Source organism: Mus caroli, chromosome 3 (genome assembly GCF_900094665.2).
Source record: "Mus caroli chromosome 3, CAROLI_EIJ_v1.1, whole genome shotgun sequence".
NCBI classification, from domain to species: Eukaryota; Metazoa; Chordata; class Mammalia; order Rodentia; family Muridae; genus Mus; species Mus caroli.
The window spans coordinates 72383690-72396421 of NC_034572.1; the positions used below are offsets into that span (position 1 = coordinate 72383690).

Consider the following 12732-nt stretch of genomic DNA (forward strand, 5'->3'; position numbering starts at 1 on the left):
TGTAGACCAGGCTGGCCTCGAACTCAGAAATCCGCCTGCCTCTGCCTCCCGAGTGCTGGGATTAAAGGCGTGCGCCACCACGCCCGGCTCAGTTTTGAATTTTGATGATGATCTTAAAATATATTTTTTCGCCGGGTGTTGGTGGCTCATGCCTTTAGTCCCAGCACTTGGGAGGCAGAGGCAGGCGGATTTCTGAGTGCAAGGCCAGCCTGGTCTACAGAGTGAGTTCCAGGACAGCCAGGACTACACAGAGAAACCCTGTCTTGAACCCCCCCCCCCCCCCCCCCCCCCCCCCAAATATATATTTTTTCTCATTCTACGAGTCCATTTTTAAAAAGCTTTTACTTCATAAAATGAAAACTTTTATAGAATAATACACGTTTTTCTATTTTTATAGTTAACTGCTTCCATAGTTAATATTTCTCTTGTTGTTGGTGTTCTATATATGTTCAGTTGCTGTGTTTGAAATACCTTATCTAATTTATGGCTGTATGCTAGCTACTGCTTAGTGGAGTTTTGCAAGTTATTTACAGAATCCTAATGTTGGTTTCCTGTCAGACGAGGATAGTGTTACGGTACCACCTTATCTGTACTGGGTTTTCTGTATTAGTGCCATCAGTCTTCAAGCCATGTACTACCTTGATGCACAAGACCTTGAAGTATTGATGTGATGTCTGTGTAGATATGTTGATGTGAATAGAACTCTATTCTGAAGTCTCACTGGGGAGCTATGATAGGGACAAATGGATGGACGAAGACTAGTTTTGACAAAGTCATAGTGACTTTTTTTTTCTTTAAATTAAGCTCACACAACACATACAGTGTGATTTCTATACCAAAGGATGCTTATTTCTGTATAAGAGAAATACTTATATATTCTGAAAATGCAATTTGAAAATGTATAAAAATAAATATTACAAGTAAATTTCTGATTCTTTAGACTCATTATTTAAAACTTTATGAGATAGTTAAACCATAGGGAAAAGGCCAATGATTTAAAGAATTCTTGTGTATTCCCATGCAGGGTTAATTAAGTTTATAGTTTTATTTTTCAGGTGTCCCCTCACCCTAAGTGTTAGACTCACTGGAACTTTACATGGCTACCTCTTATACCCATCCCCTTGTTTTTCTCAACATAGCCACTCAGAAGTATTACTTTTTTTGTTAATTTTTGATTAAATAGTATTAAATAGTTGTTGATTTGTATCCTCTGCTACTTCAAACCCTGCCTAGGACTGAGCCCAGGGCCTTGTGTGTGCTAAGCAGGCACTCCCTGGGCCCTTAATTTGTGTTTTGACATTTCCCATACTTACAGGTATTTTGTTTTTGAGACACTGTCTTTTAATGTAGGCTAGACTGACCTTGAAGTTGCCACATAGCCAGAAATGGCTGACATATGACATGTGACTTCCCTACACAGAGACTGAATGACTGCTGTCATATACCCGCTTTCTGCCTCTGTCATGTATTCGATAAGCGTGCTGTGTAGTGGTGCAAGACCTCCCTTCCCTCTGAAACCTTTAAGAGTAGATACTTTGCTTTGGCTGACGAGAATGAGGCTTCCTGCTTCAGACTCAGGCTGTACCATCTGCTGTGGCATTGTGGCTGCCTAAAGGAAAATCCTACATGGTGTGTGTCTGTCTTGAACCCTTTCTCTCTCCCTTTCTCAAGTCTAATTGACTAGAAAATAACTAGTTAACAAGTTACGTCTGATGTACTGGCTGTTTAAACAAGGCAAAGCCACCTTTCTATGACAGCCATATCTCTTTGGAGTAAAAATTATGCAGAAAGAACATGAAACTCTTTATAAAGCTGAGGGCCTAAACCAACAAGTTTCTTCTTTTTATTGAAATTAAAACTGTTGAGATTATAATTATATACTGTAAAATCCACCCATCTAAAGTGTACAATCCGCTGGCTTTTACTGTAATGTCCAAGTCCCATTCTCACGTGCAATTTAGATTACGTGAACCCAGGAAGATACATTCAGTTTCACTGCTACCCCTACAAGGAGTGATCTCTACGTTACTGTCCATCTCTAAGAATCTACTTATTCTTGCCACGCTATGTAAGTGAGACCACTTAGTGTTTGTCCTTTGATCCCTGGCTTCCATTATGTCTTCATGCTATAGCATTGATCACAACCTCATTTCTTTCAATGGCAGGAAATGGATATGTTCCACAGTTTGTTTTCCCATTCTTCAGTTGTTGATACTTGGCTTTCCATATTCTGGCTCTTATAAAAAATACTGCAAGAAATAATACATGAAAGTACTTGTCTGAGTCCTATTTTTAATTCCTTTGGGTTTGTGTCTTGCAGTGAAATATGTCATATAATAATTTTATTCTAAATTTTCTTTTTGTGGAAAGGCCAAATTTTCCTACAGTGATTGTCATTTTTGCATAAGTACACATCTGAGTATGGGTTTATGCCTATGAGTGTGGTGTCCCAAGAAATCACAAGAGGGTGTCAGGTCCTCTGGAGCTAGGGTTACAGGTTGTTGTAAGCTGACCAATGAGAGTACTGGAGACAGAATCTGGATTTCCAGGAAAAGTAGCAAGAGCTCTCCCAACCTTTTCGATGCCTAAGGTTTGAACTTAGACGAAGCAGTTTTCCCCCTTTTGTTGTTCTCAGTTTTTCAGCGCTAGGAATCCATTACCAAATCCCATATCTCAAGGAATTATCCCTGTGTTTCCTTCTAAGAACTTTGGAAGTTACTTTTAGGTTAACACAAAATAATGACTTTAGATGGCATTTTCATGCATGTGTGCACTGTGTTCTCACCTCCCACCCTGCCAGCCTTTGCGACTTTGACTCCTCCACGTGAATACTACCCTCTTCCCCGACTCCCCTCCCCATCTTTCTCAGTACCTCTTAGTACTTCTTCCCTTCATGGTCCCCTTTGTAGTTTCATTTCACTTACATTTGCATGCTCTCTCTCCCCCTCTCTCTCTCCCTCACACACACACGCACACACACACACACACACGAGAAAGAGAGTGAGAGAACGAACTTAGAATTTATCTTTTGAGTCTGAATTATTTCATTTAACATATACATAATGAAACTTTTATTCAGCCACCGAGCAGGAAAAAAAGAAGACATTTTCAGGAAGATTCATGTAACTGGAGATTTCAATGTTAAAAAATAGGATGCAAAATAAACACAAAAATCAGTAGTGTTTCTATGTACACATGATGAACTTACTTCAAATGAGGTTTCTTACAGAGATATAGGGAAGCTACTGAATATTTTGTAAATATGTAAAGTCTCCTTTTCTTTCAATGAATGTCTAGGCTGTTCCCTTTTTCCTGTCTTTTGGTGAACGTTACAATAAGTATGGATATACCAGTATCTCTGGGTTATGTTAACACTGAGTACTTTGGGTGTATGCCCATGAGTTGACTAGCTAGGTCACATGGTGTATGGATTATATTTTGAGTAACACTATAGGGAAAATGTTGAGGTCCGTGAACTTTCTAATGGAATCTTTAGGGTCTTTTAAATGCAGCTTTGAGTTGTCTACAATAGGGATATATTAACTTCTCCATCATATTTATGGCGATTTTTTAAATTTCTTTTTGTTTTTGTTTTTTTCAAGCTAACACTTTGAAAGATATACTGAATAAGAATTATGTAAGTGGGCACTTGTAGGAGGCACGGCATAGAAACAGGAACATAGGCACAGGACAAAGTGTTTGAGGAACCAGATGTATTAAACATGCGAGCCTGTTTTCTTCAAAGGAAGAAAATAACTGACACTGGTCGCCTAGGAAGCTGGGATGGGTGTTGTTCGACAACCCGGTGATCGTTTTGCTGGGCTGTGGAGCCAGCCTTCCTGAATCCTCCCACCCCTGCCAAACCCTGAGCATTGTGGAGGCCCTAATCCTGAGCCTTGTCTCTCAGTGAGTAGAACCCAACTTACAAAAGAGGCTCAAAGTCCTTTGTGTCCTCCATCAATAATCGATCATTATTACAAATCCTTCCTCCTTAGGCCCTGAGCACTGTTTATCAGCCAATCAAATTCATATTGTAAAGATCATAAATGCTTTGCTACTTCTATAGGGAGTTTCATTGTGATAACTGTTACATGGAAACCTTTCCCTAAAATTTACGGTGCTTAAATGTGTAAGAAAAATAAACTCCAAGGTCAGGTTCTGGAAGTTTAGGGCCAGCACCTGCAAAATTGGTGCTGATTTGAGTCTCATTCTTCACCTTATGTGGATGGTTTACCTGCTGGCCATGATGCTGCCCAGGTCTCCATCAGACTCTCTTATCTCATTCCCTGTGTTAGAGGTGATGCCATTTCCCATTTAGTTCAGTTACTTGCAGCTTTGTTTTATATGGCCTTTATTAGGCTAGCTTTGGCTCCTTCTATTCTTAGTTTCCATGGGGCTTTTATTATGAAGGTTGTCAAATTTTTTCAAAGGTGTTATGTGTGTGTTGAAATAATCACATGATATCTACCCTATGTGTTATATTAGATTTGTTTATTTGTGAAATGGATTAACAAAGTTACCTACCTGGATAAAACAAACTTAGTCCTGGTGTGCAATCGTCCCAATCTGTCATCTGTTCCTGACTTTGATTCATTGATGTTTATTGAGAATCATTACATTTATGATCAAGGAATTGATCTATAGTTTTGTTCTTTTATTGTTTTTTTTTTTTTTTCCCCTAAGGTTTTGATCAGGGCTGTGCTGGGTTCGTAGAGTATGTTTGCTAGTGTTCCTTGGATTTTCATCTGAGGAACAGTGTGAGTAGCACTAGTGTTAGCTTTTCTTAAAGTTTTGTTTGCAGGTTGTGGATATAAGTTGTTTATATCTTCTTGATTTAATTTTGTTAGGTTACATGTGTCTTGTAACCCTTTAAACAATCAATTGAAACATGAAGGCTTATTTCTGAATTGGATTTCATTGATCTAAATGCCATCAGTCCTGCTTCTCTGGCTTACCCCTTTGCAATATTCTACCTACTGTCCTGTTCTGTTTCCTCATGATGGCACCAACTTAGAGCGAAGCCACTGGAGAACTCAATATGGAGTGACAGAACAAATGCTGGTTCTGGGTTTATAACAAAGCTTGCCTCCCTTCTGTGTGTGTGTGTGTGTGTGTGTGTGTGTGTGTGTGTGTGTGTGTCTGGGCATGAGTAATACATGTGTGTGGTAGTCAGAGGCTGGCAGTAGGTGTCTTCCTCAGTAGCTGGGCAACAAGCCTTCAGGGTCCTCCAGTCTCTACTTCCTCAGCACGGGTATTAAAAGTATGTTCTACCATAGCTGGCTTTTTAATGGTCGTACTAGGAATTCAGACTCAGTTGGTTGTGTGCGCACAAGTACTTTAGCAATTGAACGCTATCGTAAGATCTGCTTTTACATGTGAGAGCCAGGATTTTTCGATGTGGCTGAGGCTGGCCTCAAACTTGTGACCCTTCTGCTTTTTCCTCTCCCATGTTAGGACTACAGGTCTGTCCATGACATCTAGCAACAAAGTCTCCTTTTAATAAATGTGTTGACTCTCAAGTGTGGTGACTCAATGAAGAATGCAAAGGATTCATTAAGCAGCAATGTTTCTATTTTGCAAACAATCACATTTAAAATTGTGTGTGTGTGTGTGAGATGTGTATGTGTGCACACACATGCCATGGTGCACAAGTGGAGGTCAGAGGACAGTTTTCCAGAGTCTATTTTCTCCTTCTACCCTTCCATGGGTTCCAGATATTGAGCTCAGGTCACCATTCTTATATAGTAATCACCTTTCTCCACTGATCATCTCGCTGACCCCAAACATTTTATCTGATGCTGTTATCTTTGAGTATCATAACACTTTAGAACTTAGTTTAAAAGTATCTGTGGGTCTTATGTTTGCTGATCTGCACAACAGAAGTCTAGGAGCTGTGGGTAGTTTGTGCTGTTAATAGTTGAACACTATATAGATTAAAAAGGCTCTATGTTGTGTGCTCAGCACTTTACCTCCATGCAGTGTGCATAAATGCATGCTTGAAATAGATTTCCTTCATCCGCTATGCAAATATGTAATAATACACACACACATTGTCAGCATAATTACTTCTCTCTGTATGAACACCAGCTACCTGTCCCTACCTTGGGCCACTCTAAGCTAACTTGTCTTAGATATCCGCATATCCCTTCATATTGGCAAATCCCTCTAGAAGCACTTCACAGTATTCTTGAGAATAAGATCCAGTTACGAATAAGAATTGAGTCTAGATGATTGAGAAACTAGTGACAGATCACAGGGGTCTGTGAAAGCGCCTGGCTTCATGAACCCCGTGGACATCTCCTGCGAAGGCCACATTTCCACCCAGATGAATGACGGAGCATATGCTTTCTGAGACCCTTTCCTGTCAACAGACCTTCTTTGTCTGTAGTTGTGCCAGAGTTGATGGATCATTTCCTTGAAAGGTCTAGTGGTCAACGTGTAGATAATTGGGTTCAAAGCACTGTTGATAGGCAGAATAAAAATCACCACCCAAGAGGTAATAGAATCTGGAAGAGAAAGATGAAACAGCTGAGTGACGATTGGGGGTTGTAAGGCATATCTTGCATCCTCCGTCTTCAGCCTCCCTTTTCTTTCATTTGATATGATTAAACACCAAGTTATTTACAGGATGTCTTTCTGTAGTGTCAGTGTTTAAGGGAATGCCAGTGCTCTGGAGGCTTTCTCTGAATACATCAGAGTGCCAACAAAAGAACACTACTGGGGGCATTTATGCAGTTATGACATAGCATTATGAGTCTATTTAAAGACCAACCACACTGTTTAGCATTTATCATCATTCGCAAATGTTTTAACCAATAGAAGATACATGCAGTATTTCTCAGAACATGTAGATTTATCTTGAATGAATTTCTTGTTTGTTATGTATTTGACTTCCTTCTCTTTTCCTTTATGGCACAGCTAGGGATTGAACGGAGTGCATTGTATGTGCCAGATGAGCACCCAATTGGCTCCCAGACCTGTTTATTTTAAAAGTAGGCACATATTTTAAGTCTTGCACAAGTGTGTGTGTGTGCATGTACATGCGTGTGTGTACATGTGTGCATGCACATGTGTGTTCATGTGTGTTCATGCATGTGGCCAGAGGTCAATGCTAGTTTTTCCCCCCATTTTTCTCCACATTACTCTTTTTGAAACAGGACTTCTCAGTGAACCTAGAACTCGCCAAATGGGCTAGGCTGGCTGGCCAGGGATTCCTGGGATTCTCCCATCTCTGTCCCCTCCCAGGGCTGGGGTTATAGATGTGCTACGGCACACTTTGCTTTGCTTGTGGTTGCTAGGGAACCTGACTCCTGCTTGTGTGGCAAACATCTTGTAGACTGAGCCATCTTTGCAATATATTGAGGCTTTTGACCAAATATTTATTTCAGTGAAATATTGTTGAGTAGATTAGCAATACAGGCCTAAAGACCCAACCACTAAGAGCCTGAGACAAGTCAGGTGTGATGGTGCACATCTTTAATCTCAGCACTTGAGGCAGAGGCAGGCAGATCTCTGTGAGTACAAGGCCTTCCTGATCTATATAGTCAGTTCCAGGACTGCCAAAGTTACATGGAGAAACTCCTGTCTTAAATACTGCCCCCCCCCCCCATAGAGGCTGAGAAAAGTACATGGAGCAACTTAACACAACTATGCCTCAACATAGTGGGGAGAAAGATGTAGAGATATAGTTGGGCGGTAGAATACTTGCCTAGTGTTATGAGGCCCTAGGTCCAACCCCTAGTACCACAAATGAACAACCCAAAGCACAAAGCAAAGCATTACAAAAACATAATCCCCAAACATTTAAATCCATCATTTTTGGAAGAATAATTTTGATTTTTTTTTTTGTCTGTCTGCCTGTCTGTGTATGTGCCACATATGTGTGGGTATCCAAGGAGGTCAGAGAAGGGAGTCAGATACTCAGGAACTGGGGTTGCAGTTGGCTGTAAGGGTCCTCATGTGGGCACTGGGAACTGAACTTTTGTTCCCTGGAAGGAGAGCTAATACTTTCAACTACTGAGCCATCTCTGCAACTTCCTAAACCTATCTTACAAATCACCTTAGCATATATATCTATATCTATATCTATATCTATATCTATATCTATATCTATATCTATATCTATATCTATATCTAACTACCAAATGCTCAGGTTCTTGTCATGATACTATTGTCCCTCTTATTCTTCATAAATTGTCAGATTCTATTATCATCACCCATTTGAACAAACTAAATTGTGCATATGTAGATGTCAAAATGTGAATATACACTGGATTGCATATGCAGTCAGTAGGGATACTTGTATATTTTTTGATAAATATGCATGACATAAACTTTGCTCATTAACCTTTCAAAGCGTAGTTCTGTGGTGCTGAGTACATCTACATTGTTAGCATCTCTCACCACCCTGGTCTCAGAATGTTCTCATCTTCCCAAAGGAAACTGTACTTGTTAAACGATGTCTCCCACTCTCCCCTTTCCATCCTCTAGCAACCACTAGTCTATGTTCAGTCTATGAATTTGACTGTTCCAGGAGTCTCATGTAAGACCAATCATAAAACATGGATTTCCTGTCAGGGCTCTTTGCTCCACACAATACCTTCAAGATTCATGTCTAATACAGTACATGCCAGAATTTCCTTCTAAGGGCTGATGAGAAGGCTCAGTGGGTAAAGGTTCTTGCTACCAAGTCTGACAACCTGAGTGTGATACTCAGAATACACATGGTGAAAGGGGAGAATTGATTTCAGCAGATTGTCCCCTGACTTCTGCAGGTGTACACACACACACACACAAAGTAAATAAATGTAAGAAATTTTAAAAAGCGCTTTCGTTTTTTATAAACCCGAAGAATGACCCATGTATATGCTTGCTACATTTCGTTTGTCCATCAGTAGACACTCTATGATCCATGTACCAGTTTGCTTTGGTTTATTTGCCCATCCATCTGTAGACACTATACTGCTTCTGCCAATGAATGCCGCTGTCAACATAGGTGTGCTGATATCTACTTTAGTTCTGGCTTTCAATTTCCTTCTGTATTTACCCAGAAGTGGAATGGCTGGATTGTATGGCAACTCTATAGCTAATATTTTGCAATCTCTAGCATATTCTTCTACAGTAGCCATCCCATGCTCAAATCCTACTAGCAATGTACAAGGTGTCAAATTTTTCCTCCTCACCAACATATTCACGTTATGTCACTCAAAGTAACAGCCATTGTGATAAATGTGATGTATATTATTTTACAATGCCGTGTTGTTATCTATTATGTCACCATCTGGTGCAGTGTCCTCTAGCATATGTATTGTAGGGAGAAACATTTCTCAAAGTCTAAAAAGTAAATAAATTCATGATTGGATAATTATTGTTGTTATTGTTGTTTTGTGGTCGTTTTAAGCAGGCAGCCAATTTAAGCAATGTATACCATTTGTTTTGGTCATTTTGTTTTCATGATATAGTTTGTTTTCCTAAGAACTGTGGTACTAGGCATTTATGGAAAGAACTGAGCAGTTCCTCTCAGTAAGCACTTCACCAACAATGGAGCCAGAGCCCACACTACGCTGACTAATAATTCTTGAAACGAGTTGATGTTTAAGGGTAGTAATTGTCTTTTTAAAAAGAATAGCTCTGCACAGATTTATTCTCTCCAGGGAAAGATTGTACCTGGTATTTCCACCTGAAGCAGCGAAAGAAATTTCAGTATAAAGATGGGAATCCAGCACAGCGCATCGGTAAAAACGATAAAGAAAAAGCGTTTGGCGAGAACCATCTCCTTCTTCACTTGCTTCTGTATTTCGGTTACTGTTACGGTGCTTTGATGAACACTGTAAAACATGCTTCCATAGGAGAACACAATGATGATAAATGCCACCAGGTTAATACCTGTTTAGACCATGAAGAACATTAGTAGTGTATGTTAGCATTCTCTTAAGACAAACAGATTTAAAAAAATGGCTTTAGATGTTACTATTAAGGCCACAGAACCAATAAAGTGGTATTTATTTATTCACTTGTTTACTTTGTGACAAGGCCTTACTGTGGAGTTCAGATGAGCCTTCAACTTGATTAGGTAGCCTAGGCTGGACACCACAATACAGTCCTCCTGCCTCAGATTATAAATGTGTACCAGATCTCTTTCCTGGCCTCCATTTCCAATTACACAGTCTCATCTCCAGCACTACCTCCAATATTGTCTCAAAGGGTCTCTCTCTGTCTTTCCTCTCTGCCTCCATTTGCTGGGGGTTCTGCAGCTCGTCTGGACCCAGGCTTGCTCTCTCACCCCATGTCTTTTGTGTCAGCCACCAACACCCAGAGGCGCTCTCTACCTAGGCACATGCTGGTCAGTGAGAATCAAATAGGCAATCTTTACTCTCCTTCCTGTCTTTTGATTCCAGTTCCCTAGTCTTATCCCTAGCCCAGTAGCAGACCATATGCCTTCTTCCCTGCCTGTTCTTCTTTGACTCCACTCTCTGGAAACTCTAAAAAGCCTCACAGCAGACCCAGCTTTCCTCCTTCCTCTAGTTCCTTTCAGCTCCATCTTCCTTACAGTCTATCCCTGTTCCTTCATGTTAGCTCCCAAAACCTAGAAACACATTCAGCCTGGGACTCCCAGTGGCCACACCATGCAGGGAATCAAAAGCACTCCTTACCAGGCAACCCATAGCCACTACACTCTTCTAAGATCCAGAGAGGGCAACAGAAACTGAGGAGTGGAACACTCAGCCAACAAGGACAAGACCTGATATCAATGCATAGAATCACAATGATCCCAAACCCCGATGCCTAAATGCCATCGCAAACACAACCCCACAGTCATTAGCAGCCGAGACAATGTTTCTCCAGAATTCAGTAACCCCACTGCGGTACGCTCTTAAAACAAAAGAAGGCAATACAGGTGCTGCAAAAACAATGATTTCAAAACAGCTATTATGAATATATTCAAGGACCTCAAAGAGGATATGAATAAGTCTACTAATCAGTTTTTGAGAACACTAACTAACAGTAGAATGAAATGATTAAAATGATTCAAGACATGAAGTAGCAATAGAATCACTGAAGAAAACCAAAACTCAGGTAAAACTGGAAATGAAAATTTTAGGAAGTCAAACAAAAACCTCAGAAGTAAATGTTCAACAGAATAGAAGACATGAAGAGGAAATTTAGGGCATTCAATACAAGAAATAGAAGAAATGGGTACCCTGATCAAAGAAAATGTAAACTCTAAAAAATCCATGCACAAAACAGGAAATCTGGGACATCATGAAAAGACCAAATCAATGACTGGTAGGAATAGAGGAAGGAGAAGAAACCCAGGCCAAAGACACAGAAAATGTTCTCAACAAAACCATAGAAGGAAATTTCCCTAACCTTAAGAAGGAAGGGCCTATCAAGGTACAAGAAGCATACAGAATACCAAATAGACTGAACCAGAAAAGAAATTCCCTATGACACATAGTCAAAACAATAAAGGAAACCACCTAACATATAAAAGCAAACCTACTGGAATAACCCCTGATTTCTCTCAGTGGAGACTGACAGTCAGAAGAGGCTAAATGGATGTTTTACAAACTCTAAGAGACAAACACAAATGCCGTTTCAGATTACTATAGCCAGCAAAACTTTCCAGTCAGAATAGATGCAGAAAGAAAAACATCCCCCAACAAAACCACATTTATCTATGAAATCCTCTGGAGAAGTCACTAAACCCTACCCCTTTGAGATTAAATCTCCCTTTCACAGGGCTCTCCTAAGACCCGTCAGAAAACACAGATATATACATTATGAGCTATAATAGCAGCAAAATTATAGTTATGAAGTAGCAATGAAAGTAATTCTATGGTTGGGGTCACCACACATGAGGAAATGTATTAAGGGTCATAGCATTAGAAAGCTGATAAACATTGGGTTAGAAGGGCAGAAGTTTGTAAGCAATGGAAGTCATAAATGAGTTTCATACTGCGAGATATCCTAGCAAGAGCTGGGACCCAGGAAGGCTTGCAATGCAGGATTTCTTACCAAGAAAAATTACCACTGAATAAATCTGGGCTCCAGTACTTCCCGTGTCTTCTGAATGAAGAGGAAAGCATACTCCATTGGTGCCATAGTAGTTTTTGAAAAATTCCTTATTGCCAAGTGGAGCAAAAGCCACTATAAACCCAATAATCCAAATGAAAATCAGAACCGTGATTGTTCTGCATTTTCGAGGCCTTAAACACCGAAAAGGATACACAATGCAGATGTACTTTTCCAACGTCAGAAATGTTAAAAGTAAAACGGATACTTCTGTGGACAGAATGGCCAACGACCCCATGAACTGACAATGAACACTCTCCATCCACGGCTGTGCGTGCTTATTGTACTCTCCCCGAAACTTGAGGTCAAAGGCACCAATCACAAATAGATACACCCCCATTAGGCAGTCAGCACCTACAAGGGTCCAAAAGTTATAGGTTCAGAGAAACAGATAGTATGCATATCTTTACACAAAACATTTTAAATGACCCTCTTCTCAATATTGCCAAGACATTTTATTCTCTTAAGAATTCATAGGTTGGTTAGACAGCTTGGCAGTAGAGTGCTTTCTGAGCATGAATAAGGAAGAGCAGCCAGAGTCCTTATCCTCTGAGTCAACTCTCCAGCCTCCTGAAATCCATTTTTTAATTGAAAAAGAAATCATACCATAGATTCTAATTATGCTTTCTCTGCCCCTAACTCCTCCCAGATCCTAAC

General features: G+C 40.2%; 1 protein-coding gene across 2 annotated transcripts in view; it reads right to left on the reverse strand.

Moving 5' to 3' along the window:
• Positions 1 to 3056: 3056 nt before the first annotated feature.
• The window catches only part of Rxfp1 (relaxin family peptide receptor 1), a 388551-nt gene continuing 378875 nt past the window's right edge, over positions 3057 to 12732 (reverse strand). The window contains exons 16-18 of one of the 2 annotated variants that reach the window (XM_029475590.1): positions 12231 to 12429; positions 9667 to 9827; positions 3057 to 6506 (exon numbers count right to left, since the gene is read on the reverse strand). In XM_029475590.1, coding sequence (XP_029331450.1) covers positions 6205 to 6506; positions 9667 to 9827; positions 12231 to 12429 — 662 coding nt within the window. In that variant the 3' untranslated portion in view covers positions 3057 to 6204. Of the gene's footprint in view, positions 6507 to 9666; positions 9886 to 12018; positions 12430 to 12732 lie in introns of both variants that reach the window. The other variant, XM_021158615.2, reaches the window with a different exon arrangement.